Genomic DNA, 15,173 nt, shown 5'->3' on the forward strand with positions numbered 1-15,173 from the left:
ATCTACTAAAATTCAGTGAACATCCCCAATGCCATCTGTTGTGCTGGGTAAAGAAAATAGAGTTGAGAAAAAGGCATTACTTATATCTTTAAGGATTTTACTTGTACATGTCACTTGAATAGTTTCACATTTTGCTCTAAATAAATTTTTATCATGTTAGCCTTGACGCAGTATAAAAGTTAGATGAAAGTGTCTTAATTATGTATCAAAAATATTATTTTTGAAAACTTCATTGCATCTGCAAATGTGCTGTATCAATGAATATATTAAATTATTTCCAAAAATACATCCATATAAAGAATATACTATTTAAGCACATTTATTGAATATATAAGAGAATATATTAATGAAGACTGTACATATATATATTAGAATAAATAACATAAGCTTGTAAACAAAGAATTGACCATTCATTGAATTGGCCATTTGGCAATTGTCTTGCTTTCTTTAAAGGAATTATTTCCCCATAATCTTATTATATACATTGAATCTGGAGACATGTTTCTCAAGCCATTAAGCCTCAATTTTTAGTAAGTTGTAGAAAAGGTTATATTTGACCAAAAAAATCACAAATCCCCACCATGAAGCTATGGCATATAAATGATAGTTCTGTGACCTAGGCATGATTCTAAGTACTTTATACACATTAGCTCACTTAATTCTCATAATAACTCTCCTAGGTTTGACATTATTGTTGTTATTACTATTATTATTGTTATTACTGCTATTCACAGATGAACGTACTGAGGCTTTTGGGGATAACTTATCCAACATCACACAGATAGTAACAGTGAAGCAGGGATAGAAAGTCAGATGGCTGGATTCCAGAGCTTGTGTTCTTAGTCACCACACTCTTCCTTATTAAGAGATGCTTGGAAGATGCTAAACTCTCACTGTGATACATTGAAGGGGTAAGCACAGTATTAATCCACCATGGCTTTATTTATAAGAAAATAATAATAAAGCAACACTTTTGAAATGATTTACAGACTTTGACTACATTATTTTGCTATCCAAGGTGCTTTCTGTCAGGCCTCTTTATTATCCCCATTTTACAAATGAAGTGACTGAGTTTGAAACATTGGCCAGCCTCCAAGAGTGGTCATAACTACAATTTGGACCTTTTAATTTAGAGATAATGGACTTTCAATTATGCCTTACTAACTTCTAACATGTAAAATCAGAATTTAGGCTGGGTGCGGTGGCTCACACCTGTAATCCTAGCATTTTGGGAGGCTGAGGCAGGCAGACCAGTTGAGATCAGGAGTACGAAACCAGCCTGGCCAACATGGTGAAACCCCATCTCTACTGAAAATACAAAAAAATTAGCGGGGCGTGGTGGCGTGTGCCTGTAATCCCAATAACTTGGGAGGCTGAGGCAGAAGAATTGCTTGAACCCAGGAGGCAGAGGTTGCAGTGAGCTGAGATCATGCCATTGCACTCCAGCCTGGGCGACAGAGTGAGACTCCATCTCAAAATAAATAAACAAATAAATAAATAAATAAATAAATAAATATCAGAATTTTATGGACAGTCAAATTGAATTATTATAAAAATTTATTTTCAATTCATGTCTTATTTTTTCTGTGAAAAATTCCCAGGAAGAATCATTTGGGATAGTTTGGTCTATGTCACAAATTATTCTTGGGGTTTTAATGGAATCAGAAGCAGAAAGTTATTTCAAAGGCAATCAGATTCCCCCTGTGAAAATCATCTGCTTTTCTAAAACCAATAATTTGCTGATATCAAGATTTGCTAAATCTTGATAATTATATCCTTGCTGCATTGTTGGTGATGGAAATGGAGACACTTTTGTCAGTGTAATCCTGGTATTTTTCCATTGCTGTGGAGATATCACTTTATATTGGTTCTTTGACTTTCATTTTTAAGTAACTGCAAAGTTACATTATAACTTCTATGTTAAAAGAAATTTCATATATTAGTGGTAGAATTTTCTACCAGTTATCAAAATCTAATAATTTTAAAATTCAAGTAAGAATATTTTTTCTTGTTATTAAAAGGAGCTAAATGACAAGGAGCTAGTGTCTGTGATGATTTTGAAAAGCAACTCACTGGGCAGTTGAAAGCCAATTCCTATACACAGTACTTATTGCAACATTTCAGAAATAATTGATGTGCATTAAGATGATCCAGAGGGTCTGAAAGATTTGAAATATTTCCCTTGTCATCCAAAGAAATTTCAGGACAATCAAGATAATTGTGTCTATTTCTATAAAAGTCATTTGAGGACACTGATTATATCACCCATTTATTCACAATTACAATATCCAGCAGACTGATTTTTTAAAGGCTCCTATAATTCTTAATTACCCTTTAACTATCAAAATGCTTTGTTAATATTTCTTTTGCATAAGGATTCTCCTAAATGCTTTAATAAGGTCACATTGCTTATAGTTTCTATCTATGCAGACAAATAGATGGAAAGTTGAAAAATTACTGAGCTAATCATATGACAATCTATAATGATTATACATAAATTTATTCTAACTTCCAAACTTCAGTTTCTCTCTAAATAGCAATTACTTTTGTTTTGTTCATTATTCAGATTATTAAGCAATGCAATCTATCTGTAGAGAGACTATGACTGTGCTCAACTGAAAATTTTGCAGAATTGTTATTTTTAGATGTCTCAACATGTAGCCTGTGTGTAGTAGCATGAGAAACCAGCTCCTTCTTTCTTGGGCCCATAAGACAAAGTAGAAGTTTGTTTGCATATTACCTATTGGAGAAGCAACAAAGAAAGAAGGGTAATGAAGAAGACATAAACTTTTTTTGCCACTGTTCTGTTAACTCTTCCCAGTTTTTACCTGAAACATCCACCATTTTTTACTGCTTTGTCCCTTCAGTGCTCCCTCAGTTTCTTTCGTTCCCTGCCATCCCTGGTCCTTCTAAGCAGTGATTATATTCCTGCTGCACCTCCTCCCTTCAGGTCACTTTGCTTTCTAACTCATAGTTTGAGGATACATTCCAGTTTTCTTCAGTTGTTTCTAGCTCTCTTCTTTTAAAGATCCAAAATGTGAAACATGTAGTTTGATGCTCTATATAACATTTTAGGAATGAAATATATATGAAAATAATTTATAATGATATCATCAACAAAAAAAGACAATTAATGTAAGTTCTTAAATTATTTTCTAAATATCTTAATCACTTGGTGGATAAAAACATTCTCCCTAGAACAACTGTCATCAGGAAGTGTTAGGCATGCTATTCTTATATATAATAATAACAGCTAACAATGTAAATTACATACCCAGTACCATACTAAGCACTTCATGTATATTACCTCATTTAATTCTGAAAATATCCCCATTAAGTAAGTCCTGTTATGATCCAGTTAACATTTTCTTTTTTCTTTCTTTTTTGACAGAGTCTTGTTCTGTCATCAGGCTGGAGTGCAGTGGCGCAATCTCAGCTCACTGCCTCTTCCTCCTCCAGGAACCTCTTCCTCCTGGGTTCAGGTGATTCTCCGGTCTCAGCCTCCCAAGTAGCTGGGATTACAAGCCCACGACACCATGCCCGGCTAATTTTTGTGTTTTTAGTAGGACAGGGCTTCACCATGTTGGCCAGGCTGGTCTCGAACTCCTGACCTCAGGTGATCTGCCTGCCTTGGCCTCCCAAAATGCTGGGATTACAGACGTGAGCCACCATGCCTGGCCCAATTAACATTTTCTATACCTAGTTTTGTTATCTAGAATTCAAGTACAATTATCTTTTTCATTCTTTGTTTTGCTCTATTATTATAGATTGCTGAGTAATACGGTTTTTGAACTTGCAGATTCTATAAGAATTCAAAACATTTTGAATAGTGTTATTTTAAAATAATTTTACAAAGTCTGTTTTTCTTTTCGCCTGCAGGCACTTCTAACTTTATTTCATTGTTTGTTTTTCTCCTGGCCCTTTTTCATTTTCTTTAATTTTTATTTTAGGTTAAGAGGTACATGTGCAGGCTTGTTATATAAATTGTGTGTCATGGGGGTTTGGTGTACAGATTATTTTGTCACCCAGGTAATAAGCATGGTACCTGACAGGTAGTTTTTATTTATCCTTTTTTTAAATAAATTAGATTTGGGGGATGATTTGCCCTTAGTTATTTGTATTACTACTTTCGAGAGGAATTGAGTTATGTAACAAGTATAGAAAACGTCCATCTTTCCTCCATTTTACTGATTGCAGGATGATCCATTCTCAGCCCTGGACATTCACTTGAGTGATCACTTAATGCAGGAGGGGATTTTGAAATTCCTGCAAGATGACAAAAGGACACTCGTTCTTGTGACTCACAAATTACAGTATCTGACGCATGCTGACTGGGTAAGAGTTTAGAAAAGAATTTTGCTCATTTTTATATTATAGTCATATAAATAGAGACAGTAAAAAATGCTTTCTGAAATAAAGGTAGTTCATTTTGCCAATCAAGGCTTTTCGTCACATTTCTGGGAATATCCGCTTTCCTTAGATCATAGCCATGAAAGATGGAAGTGTCCTAAGAGAAGGAACTTTGAAGGACATTCAGACCAAAGATGTTGAGCTTTATGAACACTGGAAAACACTTATGAATCGGCAAGATCAAGAATTAGAAAAGGTAAGTGCTCATAGTTCAGAAGAGTTCAGAGCCCAATTCAGAAGAGTTAGAAATTTACTAATTACTAAGAATGCTTTTTAAAAAATTACCATTTAATGCTTGGTAATATAATGGTCTTTATCTGAAATCCAAAGCAATTGTATCTTTGCATATTATTAATGAACAGGGTACTTTGAACCTATAAAATTCTAATGCCATCTTTGGATGAGGTGCAGTCAGGTTTTTAGAGGCTGTTTGTTTACATTTCAACCATAGTGCAATTATATGTGTGTTTAAAACTTACAGAAACTACTTAACTGAAGCATGGCGTTTCCCTATTTTTTCTTATCTATACCTCATTTTTCTCATCTATAAAAGTAGAATATTTTCACTAACCACCTACAAATAGAGGGTCATTGGAAAGTCAAAAGCCAAGGTGATCTTGAAGGAAGAGCTCTGAGTGGTGGGTAAAGTTGTAAGGCATGTCTGGGATAAGGCTTCTGGGGTGAAAGAAGGTAATCAGAAGGAAATAAACATAAAATTTTACATTTGTACTTTTTTTGAAGTCCACAAAGCCCTTTTTACATGATGTGTTTTAATTCTCACAAAATCCTGACAAATAAGCAAAGAAAATATTATCTTACTTAGACAGATGAGAAAGCTGAGGCTCAGAGAAGTTAAGTAACTTACCTAAAGTTGTACAGCATATATAATAAGTGGTACCAATGGGATTTAAACACAAGTGCATATCCGGTGTAATTACACTATAATGTTATGGATGACGTAAGTATAACATTGAATGAGGTCATCACAGAGTTGGATACCAGATTGAGTACAACAAAAGAGGAAAAACTTTTGATAGACAAGTGAAATTGTAAATTCAATTTGCAAATTTTTGAAATGGTTTGTTCTTGAGTTGGGAGTACAAAGTGTCCAGCACTTGGTATTCTTATCCAGGAATGAGCATTTACAAAATGAAATGTTTGTACCAGTGAATTTCTTTAAAATATTAGGAAATTTAAATATATTATTTTAGAAAAGAAAATAAAGGAACTGTCTCCATAGAGAGAGGAAGATACAAAGTCAGATAAACCCTAGGATTTCTCTACCTTCTTTGGATTTGCTAAAGATCTCAAAAGCAAACCACACAAAGAAGAAAAGATATATGCAAAAATATACAAGCAGAATAGGACAAATCACAGAACCATTGAAATGAGGATATTTGGCAAAAAAAAAAAAAAAAGCAATAAACAAACAAACCCCAAAACAGTATCAGGTACAGTTGACAAGTGCCTGCTTAGGAATTGTGCTGTGGGAAGCTTGATTCTAAACGTACTGGGGATAACTCCAAATGACATTTTTTTCAGTGATCTAAATGCCAGGGACAAAAGAAGATGACGTAAACTTAAGGAGTGGGACAATTTATGGTTTACTTTGGAAAGAAGAACTGGAAAATAAAGAGAGCTGTTGGCTCAATATTATAGTAATACTGTTAAGCAAGCCAGGAAGAAAGTCCATTAAGTTGTATTTAGAAATGAAGTGATCACTTGAGATAGCGTAGCTGTATAATTAAAGACACATTACAGGGTTATGTATGAACTGAAGGAGTTGTGGAGCAAGTTAGGGTATGGACAGGGTAAATCCAGTTACAAGGTAGAATGGCAGCCAGTAGAAGCCAGAATGAATCATGCACCTGCCCAGAATCCTTATCTCAGGATGGAGGGAGATTACTGCCACGTAACAAAAGGCAGGCACCTGAATTCATCTGCAGCCAGAAAGAATCACACTGTGAACAAGACCACTACGATACCTTGGGGAAGTTTTTGTACAAACAGATTTCTGTTTAGTTTGTTATAGGACAGGACAGGGTGTTTCCTATCAACCTGGGCCAATTTTCCCTCCTAGAGGACATTTGGCAACATTTGGAGACATTTTTGTTGTCACAAACTGGGGCAGGGGGATGCTATTAGCATCTAGTGTGCTCAACATTCTGCAATGCTCAGGGCAGACCCTGCAACGGTGCGTTGTCCAGCTCAAATGTCAACTGTGTCAAGGCTGAGAAAGTCTGGCCTAGAGCCAGAACAGATCAAGCAAGTGGAGAAGGAAGGTGAAACCAAAGGATGCACAAAATTTCCTAATGCAGTGCTTGAAAAAGAGCTGTCAGTTTAAGGATTAAGGGGTAAACAGGAAAGAATATGATTAAAAGATAGTAAAGAAAACTACAAAGAAGGAGAGGGAGTTAACACTTTTAGCTGATTTAAATATTAGCTTAAATGACATGAACCATTATCTTCTTAATGCTGTTAAGCAGAATAAACTGGTATTATTTTAACACTCCTCACTTCCCTCTCTACTGTCCTCACCTGGCCTGGCCCAGTGAATATTTATTGGAGAAATGAAACTAAATTTGTATTTACTTAGTCCAAGTATCATCACTATTTAAAACATTTAACCTATAATGAGCTTAATATGAGCATTTACTCTTAGGAAAAATTGCTTTAAAGTTCGTTTGGGGTTTTTTGTTTGTTTGTTTGTTTGTTTTTTTAAGTCGCCAAGGTCTTAAACCTTTTGGTCACAGCATGGGGAATCGAACTGGAATCAAATCTACTTTTCATTATGAAGGTTTATTTTATTTCATTATATGATATGCACAAGACAGGGATCTTCTTTAATTTTGAGTTTAATTTAGCTTCATTTATAAATGTTGGTCTTCATATCGTTATGCAAAATTTAAAACTGGGGTCAAACTGTCTCTGTAAAAATGGGATTCAGGAGACATTTTTGTTTTCACTCTTTTAACCAAGAATCTGAAGTAGTACAACCCTCTAGAATAGAAAGTTTCCTAAATCAGCCATGTTGTATGAGGCCAAAAAACATCAACCAAGGTCACTACCTAGCGACTAATCACAAAAGGTTTACTGGTTTATTGATGTAACAGAAAAACTGTGTAGGTTTTTTTTTCTTTGTACTGGCATATACAGGAAGCTCCCAATTTACCATAGATTCCAAAATTTATGGGGTAGTTGTTTAGAATTCAGAATACATTTCCCCACAGAAAAAGGGAAATGGTTGGTTTTCCAGAATAGCCGGTAGAACCTGATTTAACCCACAATGTAACTGAACTGATACTACTACTGCAGTCCTGAGGTCAGGGGAGCTGGTGTGTTGGAAGCCAGGGCATGGAGAAAATGAAACGATTCTACCCTTCTTAACTACAGGATAAAGTTCACAGCAATTCTTAAAAATCTGCAAAGTTTGTTTTTGGCACGTTTCCCTTCTCTTTCTGCATATTTTCTCCTCCTAGGGCTTTCTCTTACACTGCTAGGCACCTAGAATCCTCATTGCCTATTTTCTTCAACGTTCTCTACCTTCTTTCAGATCCTATTGAATTCCCTTTCTTTTATGCAGCTCCCTTAGTGAGATGCTAAGGAAACTCGTTCTGATTTAATAATTCATAATAGTGGATGACTGACAGCAGTTTAACCAACTTGGAACCATGTGCTCTTTTGAAGGAAGATATGTATTAACATGAATGAATCCTTAATTAGAAAAATTACAAGGATAGTCTGAAGGTGATGTAAAAATAAGTAGCAATGGTAGAACTATGCTGTAGGGCTCAGGGAGATATCACCCTGCTTCTGGAGTCAGTTGCATCTCATTCTTGCTTTTCCTGGTCTCGTGTGCTGCCCCACACCTTTGAGCACTGCAGCACTTACTACAAGTCTAAGGTTCTGCCCCCACAGCTGCTTCTGTGACAGGAGTTGTGGATCTCCAGAGTGAGCACAGAGCACTTGAGATTGGTAAAGGTAACTAACCATTTACACATGTGAGTCATTCATTGATAAGTCACAACCTATTGGTGTTAGCTCCTTGCATGATAGTACAATGTTTACTGCAGGATATGGAAGCTGACCAAACTACTTTAGAGAGGAAAACTCTCCGACGGGCCATGTATTCAAGAGAAGCCAAAGCCCAGATGGAGGACGAAGACGAAGGTAGATCTTTTTTCTTTTATCTGGAACATTCTAATGGGATAACAGGATGTGAGGGTTTTTTTATGTGTGAGTGTCTCCATGAGGAATAATAAGCCACTTTGCCAGGGGAAAAAGTTAAATCAAGTAATACTGAAAATGGAAACAATAGGAGTCAAGGAAAGGTGGATGTAATCCATCAACAGTCATCTTGAGGGCCTCCACAGAATGTGTCTTACTACAGTTGTTATGTGTGAGAAAGACTTGAAAGGAAATGGCAGTGGATTCTAAATAGATCTAGACTTTTGTTCAGAAAAATTGAAATTGTCTAGTATAATGACCAAATCTGCTTAAGAAAATTTCAATCCTTCAGAAATAAGTAATAAAGGGGAAATATGGCATTTTGAAGTAGCTGTATTTGATTCATTCAGTTCGTCTTCATGAGGTTTTCGTGACAATATAGCCACGAAGGATAAGAAAATTAGAATGCCATTTGTTATGTTTCAGTTTTCCAGCTCTGATAAGGTATACTGGGAAAAAAAGATTGACTGGAAATGTGAGGAATGAGATGAAATAATTACACTGCTTTGACATTCATTGCCAAGAATGTTGTGAGATAAACCACCTTTTAAGTCAATAGAGTAAATGCTTTATGCATTTCCCTTTGTAATTTTTGCTTATGCCTGCATTTCTACCAACCAATTAAAAAAACAGAGAAAATGTTCATTTCAAGTCAAATAGCACCAAAATGTGCTACTTTTATATTTCTGTATTTCAACAAATATTCATTGAGCAAATGAATTAATGAATGAAGGCTACATTTTACTTTCAATTTCTATGATTAAAAATGTTCCTAAAGAATTTTTGGTGCTGTAAACAGACATCAGCTTCTAGAACTCTACACAAATTATTTCTAATGGGCTATAAGAGTGGAGTTGTACCCAATTATTCTGTTCAGTGTTTCAGTGGGGATGCTGACTGTGCCCTTGGATGCTGTGTTAATCCATATTCTCAGGTATAAAATAAGGTAATAGCACTTTGCTTACAGGGTAAATGAAGTAATGTATGTTGAAGAGCCAATTACAGTACATATTACTTATTAGTTTGTTGCTGCAGGTCCTATCAGAATGCTCAAGCCAACAGTAGGGAAAGAAAAGAAGTAGAGGGTACTTCCTTTCTCTTAAGAGAAAGGAGTTGAGTCTTAAGAGACTCAACTCAAGTCTTAAGAGACTTGGAGTTGCACGTATTGTTTCTGTTTACTTATTATTGGCTCTGTCATTGCTTGGAAAGATTAAGTACTAGGAATGTGAGGAAATGCTGTCTTTAGCTGGGCAGCCATGGACAACTTTAAATTTCAATTAATATAGAAGCAAAGAATGGGTATTGGGGAGACAGCTAGCAAAGTACAAGTGTCCACCTCTTTGATCATGTGAATTTCTAGTCTGTTCTTCTCACACAAAGGACATACCCCTGCCAAAGGGGAGATCCTCTGAGACGTAGTCATTTACTGCATCCAGCTCAAATATCAGGATCTTTGGTGATGCTCAGTCTTCTCATTATAAACATATTTGGATCCCTGTGGTCTAATAACCTAAAAAGTAAAGACAAGTCCTTCCTCCCCACAACCTGATATGTATATAGTATAGTAGTGAAGTACATACAGGGTAACTTTAATGAATAAAGTTCCTTTGGAAAAGCAAAAGATGGGAACACAGTCACTGGACCATAGAAATGATCAAATTTTGATTGTCAGGAAATGCAAAACCTGCTTTAGCAGTGGAGTCATTCTTAAGGAAGCTCATCTTGGAGCTTCTAGATGGTTTAAACATCTGAGAGGAATTCCTGGCCCATTATCCTTTGTGTCCCCTGGCTTTGCCCACTGGAAGTTTCCTCCTTGGGGCCATAGACAGCATGGAGTATGCCCTCTTGTGCTATGCACAGATTTCAGAGCTTATTCCCTCCTGGTGCAGCTTTATAAATTCAGAAATTTGCAGGTCACAATATTGTAGATGTTTGTAAGCCAGGTATGTGGTTGTTGTTGGCAACACAATTCCTTCAATAACTTTGTAAGTTTCTTCCAGTCAATTTGATGTGCAGTAAATCAGCAAACAGTCTCATCCAGACGTAGATTTTACATTTGTTTTATCACTCATTCATTCATTCATTTTTCACCTATTTTCAGAAAGAAATAAGGTTTGCCCTGCTAAAAGCATTTAAAACTTCAATACTAATGCTTACATTTTTATAAATGTATGAATGTTTATATGCTATTTGTGGAGCAATAAAAATTATATCCAGCTGGTGCCCATCTGAAGCTTAAACAAAAGTTTTTTGTATGTAGAGGAAGAAGAGGAGGAAGATGAGGATGATAACATGTCCACTGTAATGAGGCTCAGGACTAAAATGCCATGGAAAACCTGCTGGCGCTACTTGACATCTGGAGGATTCTTCCTGCTCATCCTGATGATTTTCTCTAAGCTTTTGAAGCATTCGGTCATTGTAGCTATAGACTATTGGCTGGCCACATGGACATCGGAGTACAGTATAAACAATACTGGAAAAGCTGATCAGGTACAATTGGTTCAGTTTTGTTTTTAAATCATCAAGGAAATATTGAGATTAACAGTGATACCTTCTTATATAGTTGGATGCTTATATCCCAAATGCCATAGGACTTCTGTGATAATTTAATAAGTTAATAATTACAACAGGACCTGAAATAGAATAAACTATCAAACATGTTAAAATAGAAGCTATTATTAATACTTTTAAAGTTTATCATAAGAAATATTTAAATATAATGTTTAGACTTGTATTCAAGAGAGTTTATACATATATTTTTATATATGTTATACATATATACACACAGAGGACCTTTTTGTATTTGTTCTTATGGTATTTGATGTTAACTACCTACATCAGTGTATTAGCTGGTCATTTTGAGACTAGGAATGAGAAAAGTGAGCTCTACAACATAGAAAGCCAAGAATATGCCCCAAACCTGAAAACAAACTCTTTCTCTTCATCTGCTTTTAAGCAAGCCCTGAAGGAGAGTGAAGGGAGCAGGTGGAGGCTTGGCCTGTGGAATTATGGTGGGGATACTACCCTGGGCCTCAAAAAATTGCATTCCTTCAACCGTCTAAATGCATGCAAAATAATGAAGAAAACAATCTTGTCTGACATTGACATTTGGTTTTCTAGTAAGAAAGAACTCCATTGATAATTTCCTATGTGCTTTTTGTGTTGGTTGCTTTTTAGACCTACTATGTGGCTGGCTTTAGCATACTCTGTGGAGCAGGCATTTTCCTTTGCCTTGTTACATCCCTCACTGTAGAATGGATGGGTCTCACAGCTGCCAAAAATCTTCACCACAACCTTCTCAATAAGATAATCCTTGGACCAATAAGGTAAAACAGTGGTTATTTCTCACTCCCACACATAAAATAATAAAAATATGCATTTTTCAATTTAAGTGGAATGTGAAAGTTAGAAGAATTTCTTTAGTCCTTGAGCAAATGAATAGGGAGCTTCTCATTTTCATGACACTAAGATGCCCATTAGCAATGCCCAGGTTCCAAATAGTTTAGTATTATCCTATACTTCCATCTGTTTATTGCCTAGGTTTTTTGATACCACACCCCTGGGACTGATTCTCAATCGCTTTTCAGCTGATACTAATATCATTGATCAGGTGAGTAACTGGGTTACTTCCAAGTTCAAAAATTAGTTTCACAATGTAAGCTAAATAGCATTTTAAGATAAAGTATAATTCCTATTAACAATAGAGGATTTCTGAAATTTAAATAAAGGCCCATTTGTATTTGTATCAATATAATACATGCAAATGATATCTAGAATGAAATCTTAAAGGAAAATCTTAACTCAGACTAATTTGTACATGTAGAAGAAGATACTTGGAGAACCATCATGAAGTAAAGAATGATTGAACATTTAAAATTTTTGATTATAAAAAAATTGTCTTGATTAAAGTCATATCAGCATTCACAGTATAAAGTTCTTAAAAGTTCAGTATTCATGCAGAATTTCTCTCAGAAGTGAAGGATGGGATGCCAAGCTGTCTTAAAGTCCTTTACTTTTATTAGATTGGTTCTTGAAGCTTCAGATGGTGTGATACTTTAGGAAAAATTCCAGGAATGCCAAGTTTAGCCTAAGATCCTTAGGAATCTAAAAGTTTGTTTGAAATAAAAGACATCAAACTCTGAAATTATATCACTCTATAAGTGGAACCCTTTGGATGACTGAGAAAGGAATTCATCATATCCAGCCCTCGCCTTTTCTGACTTTCCAGAGTAGCATTCGGAATACTGAAATGGCCCTCAATTTAGAAAGAGGGTTGATGCATGCAGCTGACTGCAGAGTATGATGAGAAGTTTTGATGTTTTCAAGGCATTGGTGTTAGGTCAGACTGCACCTAAAACCTTTCTAAGGAATACACATTAGAAAAGAAGAAATGAAACACTCATTATTTAGAAGATGACATGATTGTTACTTAGAGAATTCAAAATAATTAGTAAAATAACCAATTAGAAAAGTCAGCAGAGTATCTACATAAGATATATCATATGAAAAGCAGCAACTTCCTCTATACCAATTTAAGAAAATAGTGAAAAACAAACTCCATTCGTAACAATAAAACCTATAAAAACAGAAATAAACTTAATGTGAAGAAAATATGTTCAACAATCCCAGAAGTCATAACAATCCTGTATAGAGAAAGAATTTCCCTATTAGATATTTTTTAAATACTACAAAATTCAAGCACTCTGTTAATTACAGAAGACAAGTAGGTCAAAGGAGCAGCATGGAGAATTCAAAAACTCCATCTTATGTAGAAATTTAACAGTATAAATGTGGCATCTTAATAAGGAAAGGATTAATTTTTCAATAAAGGATATTGGGATAATTAGCTATCCAAAAAATACAAAGCAAATGCATATAGCATAGAGGTGGTCATATTAAAACATAAAGCTATAAAGTAATGTAGGAAAATAGTTTTAGAATCTTGGGGTGGGAAAGGTCTTTCTCAGTAAGACAAAGAACTCAGAAACAATAAGGAAAATAGGTTACTTCTGAGCCCACAAGTCAACAGAAATGACTATAAAAAACTTTAAATCGTGATTGAGCTAAAAGCACCAAAGGTAAATTTAAATACAATAGATAACTGGGAACAAAAATTTGCAAATATTTTTAAAATAAACATAATATATACAGAGCATCTAAAAATCAATAAGGAAAAATTAATTCACTCAAAAAAGCCCAAAGGATATGAGGAAGCAATTACAGAAAATTAATTTAAATGTATTACAGTAGAGGAATAGCTAAATAAGCTAATACTATGCAACCATTAAAAAGAAATAGATTTGTATACACTGCCATGGGAAGATTTACAGTCTGTCTTGCTCAGTAAACAAACACATGAATGAATAATATTTATAGTACAGTGTCATTTACATAAAACACCCAAGGTAAATAGGTAGATAGACAACTAATCAACGACATGTTGATAGATAAACAGACAGACATAATAAACTATGGGAATTGAGTGAAGAATTGCTTAGGATGAACATGCTTATACACTACTTTGGTAGTTAACTGTATAACTATCAACATAAAAATAGGTATTTTTGTTACATTGTAGCCAATATTTCACTGGGCTAATCATACTTTCCTTTTAAACTACCCTAATAGCACATCCCTCCAACCTTGGAATCTCTAACTCGCTCAACACTGCTCTGCCTGTCTGCCATTGGGATGATTTCTTATGCTACTCCTGTGTTCCTGGTTGCTCTCCTGCCCCTTGGTGTTGCCTTTTATTTTATCCAGAAATACTTTCGGGTTGCCTCTAAGTAAGTAAAACAGCATCCCACTCATTTTCAAAAGCTTATCTACAGTCAGCCCTCTCTATTCATGGGTTCTGCCAACAACGGATCAAAAATATTTGGAAAGAAAACATTCCACAAAGTTCCAAAACACAAAACTTGAATTTGTCATGTGCCGAGTACTACCTTGAATACACACTGATGAAGCGATGTGTGATGTGTTGCCATTGAATTAGGTAGAATAAGTAACATACAGATGATTTAAAGTATATGGGATGATGTATGTAGGTTACATGCAAATGCCACCCATTTTATATAAGGGACTTGAGCATCTGCAGATTTTGGTATCCATGGGAGGTCCTGGAATCACTTCCCCATGGGGACAATTGTATTCGATTTACTGTGATCTACATTTGCTGTAGTGTTTTTCAAGATAAGATGTGGAATTTAGAAATGCAACCTATATGAAACATAATGAAATCTATCCTGACATTATGATTCATTTAGGTATCAATTAATATTATAATTATACCTATAATTGGTTGTCTGGGCCTTACCTAGTCCTGGACATATATTAACATGTGGATTGATCTATTGAGTTTTGAGTTCTAAGACTGACAAATTTTTCACTCCATGGTCCTTTTTCTGAACATGACATTGATAGAAAACAAAAAATCAAACATAGGCCGGGTGTGGTGGCCCATGCCTGTAATCCCAGCACTTTGGGGGTCTGAGGCGGGCGGATCATGAGGTCAGGAGTTCAAGACCAGCCTGACC

At 35.3% G+C, this 15,173-nt stretch overlaps 1 protein-coding gene across 6 annotated transcripts in view; it reads left to right on the forward strand.

Annotated features, from left to right (window-relative positions):
• Nucleotides 1-15,173, forward strand: part of ABCC9 (ATP binding cassette subfamily C member 9) — a 147,863-nt gene that overhangs the window by 89,384 nt on the left and 43,306 nt on the right. For all 6 annotated transcript variants that reach the window (XM_063694122.1, XM_055358453.2, XM_055358454.2 and 3 more), the window contains 7 exons: nt 4,198-4,335; nt 4,481-4,606; nt 8,484-8,580; nt 10,898-11,127; nt 11,815-11,963; nt 12,178-12,247; nt 14,266-14,423. In XM_063694122.1, coding sequence (XP_063550192.1) covers nt 4,198-4,335; nt 4,481-4,606; nt 8,484-8,580; nt 10,898-11,127; nt 11,815-11,963; nt 12,178-12,247; nt 14,266-14,423 — 968 coding nt within the window. The remainder of the gene's footprint in view (nt 1-4,197; nt 4,336-4,480; nt 4,607-8,483; nt 8,581-10,897; nt 11,128-11,814; nt 11,964-12,177; nt 12,248-14,265; nt 14,424-15,173) is intronic.

The sequence above is a fragment of the Gorilla gorilla genome, chromosome 10, assembly GCF_029281585.2.
Source record: "Gorilla gorilla gorilla isolate KB3781 chromosome 10, NHGRI_mGorGor1-v2.1_pri, whole genome shotgun sequence".
Classification (NCBI taxonomy): domain Eukaryota; kingdom Metazoa; phylum Chordata; class Mammalia; order Primates; family Hominidae; genus Gorilla; species Gorilla gorilla.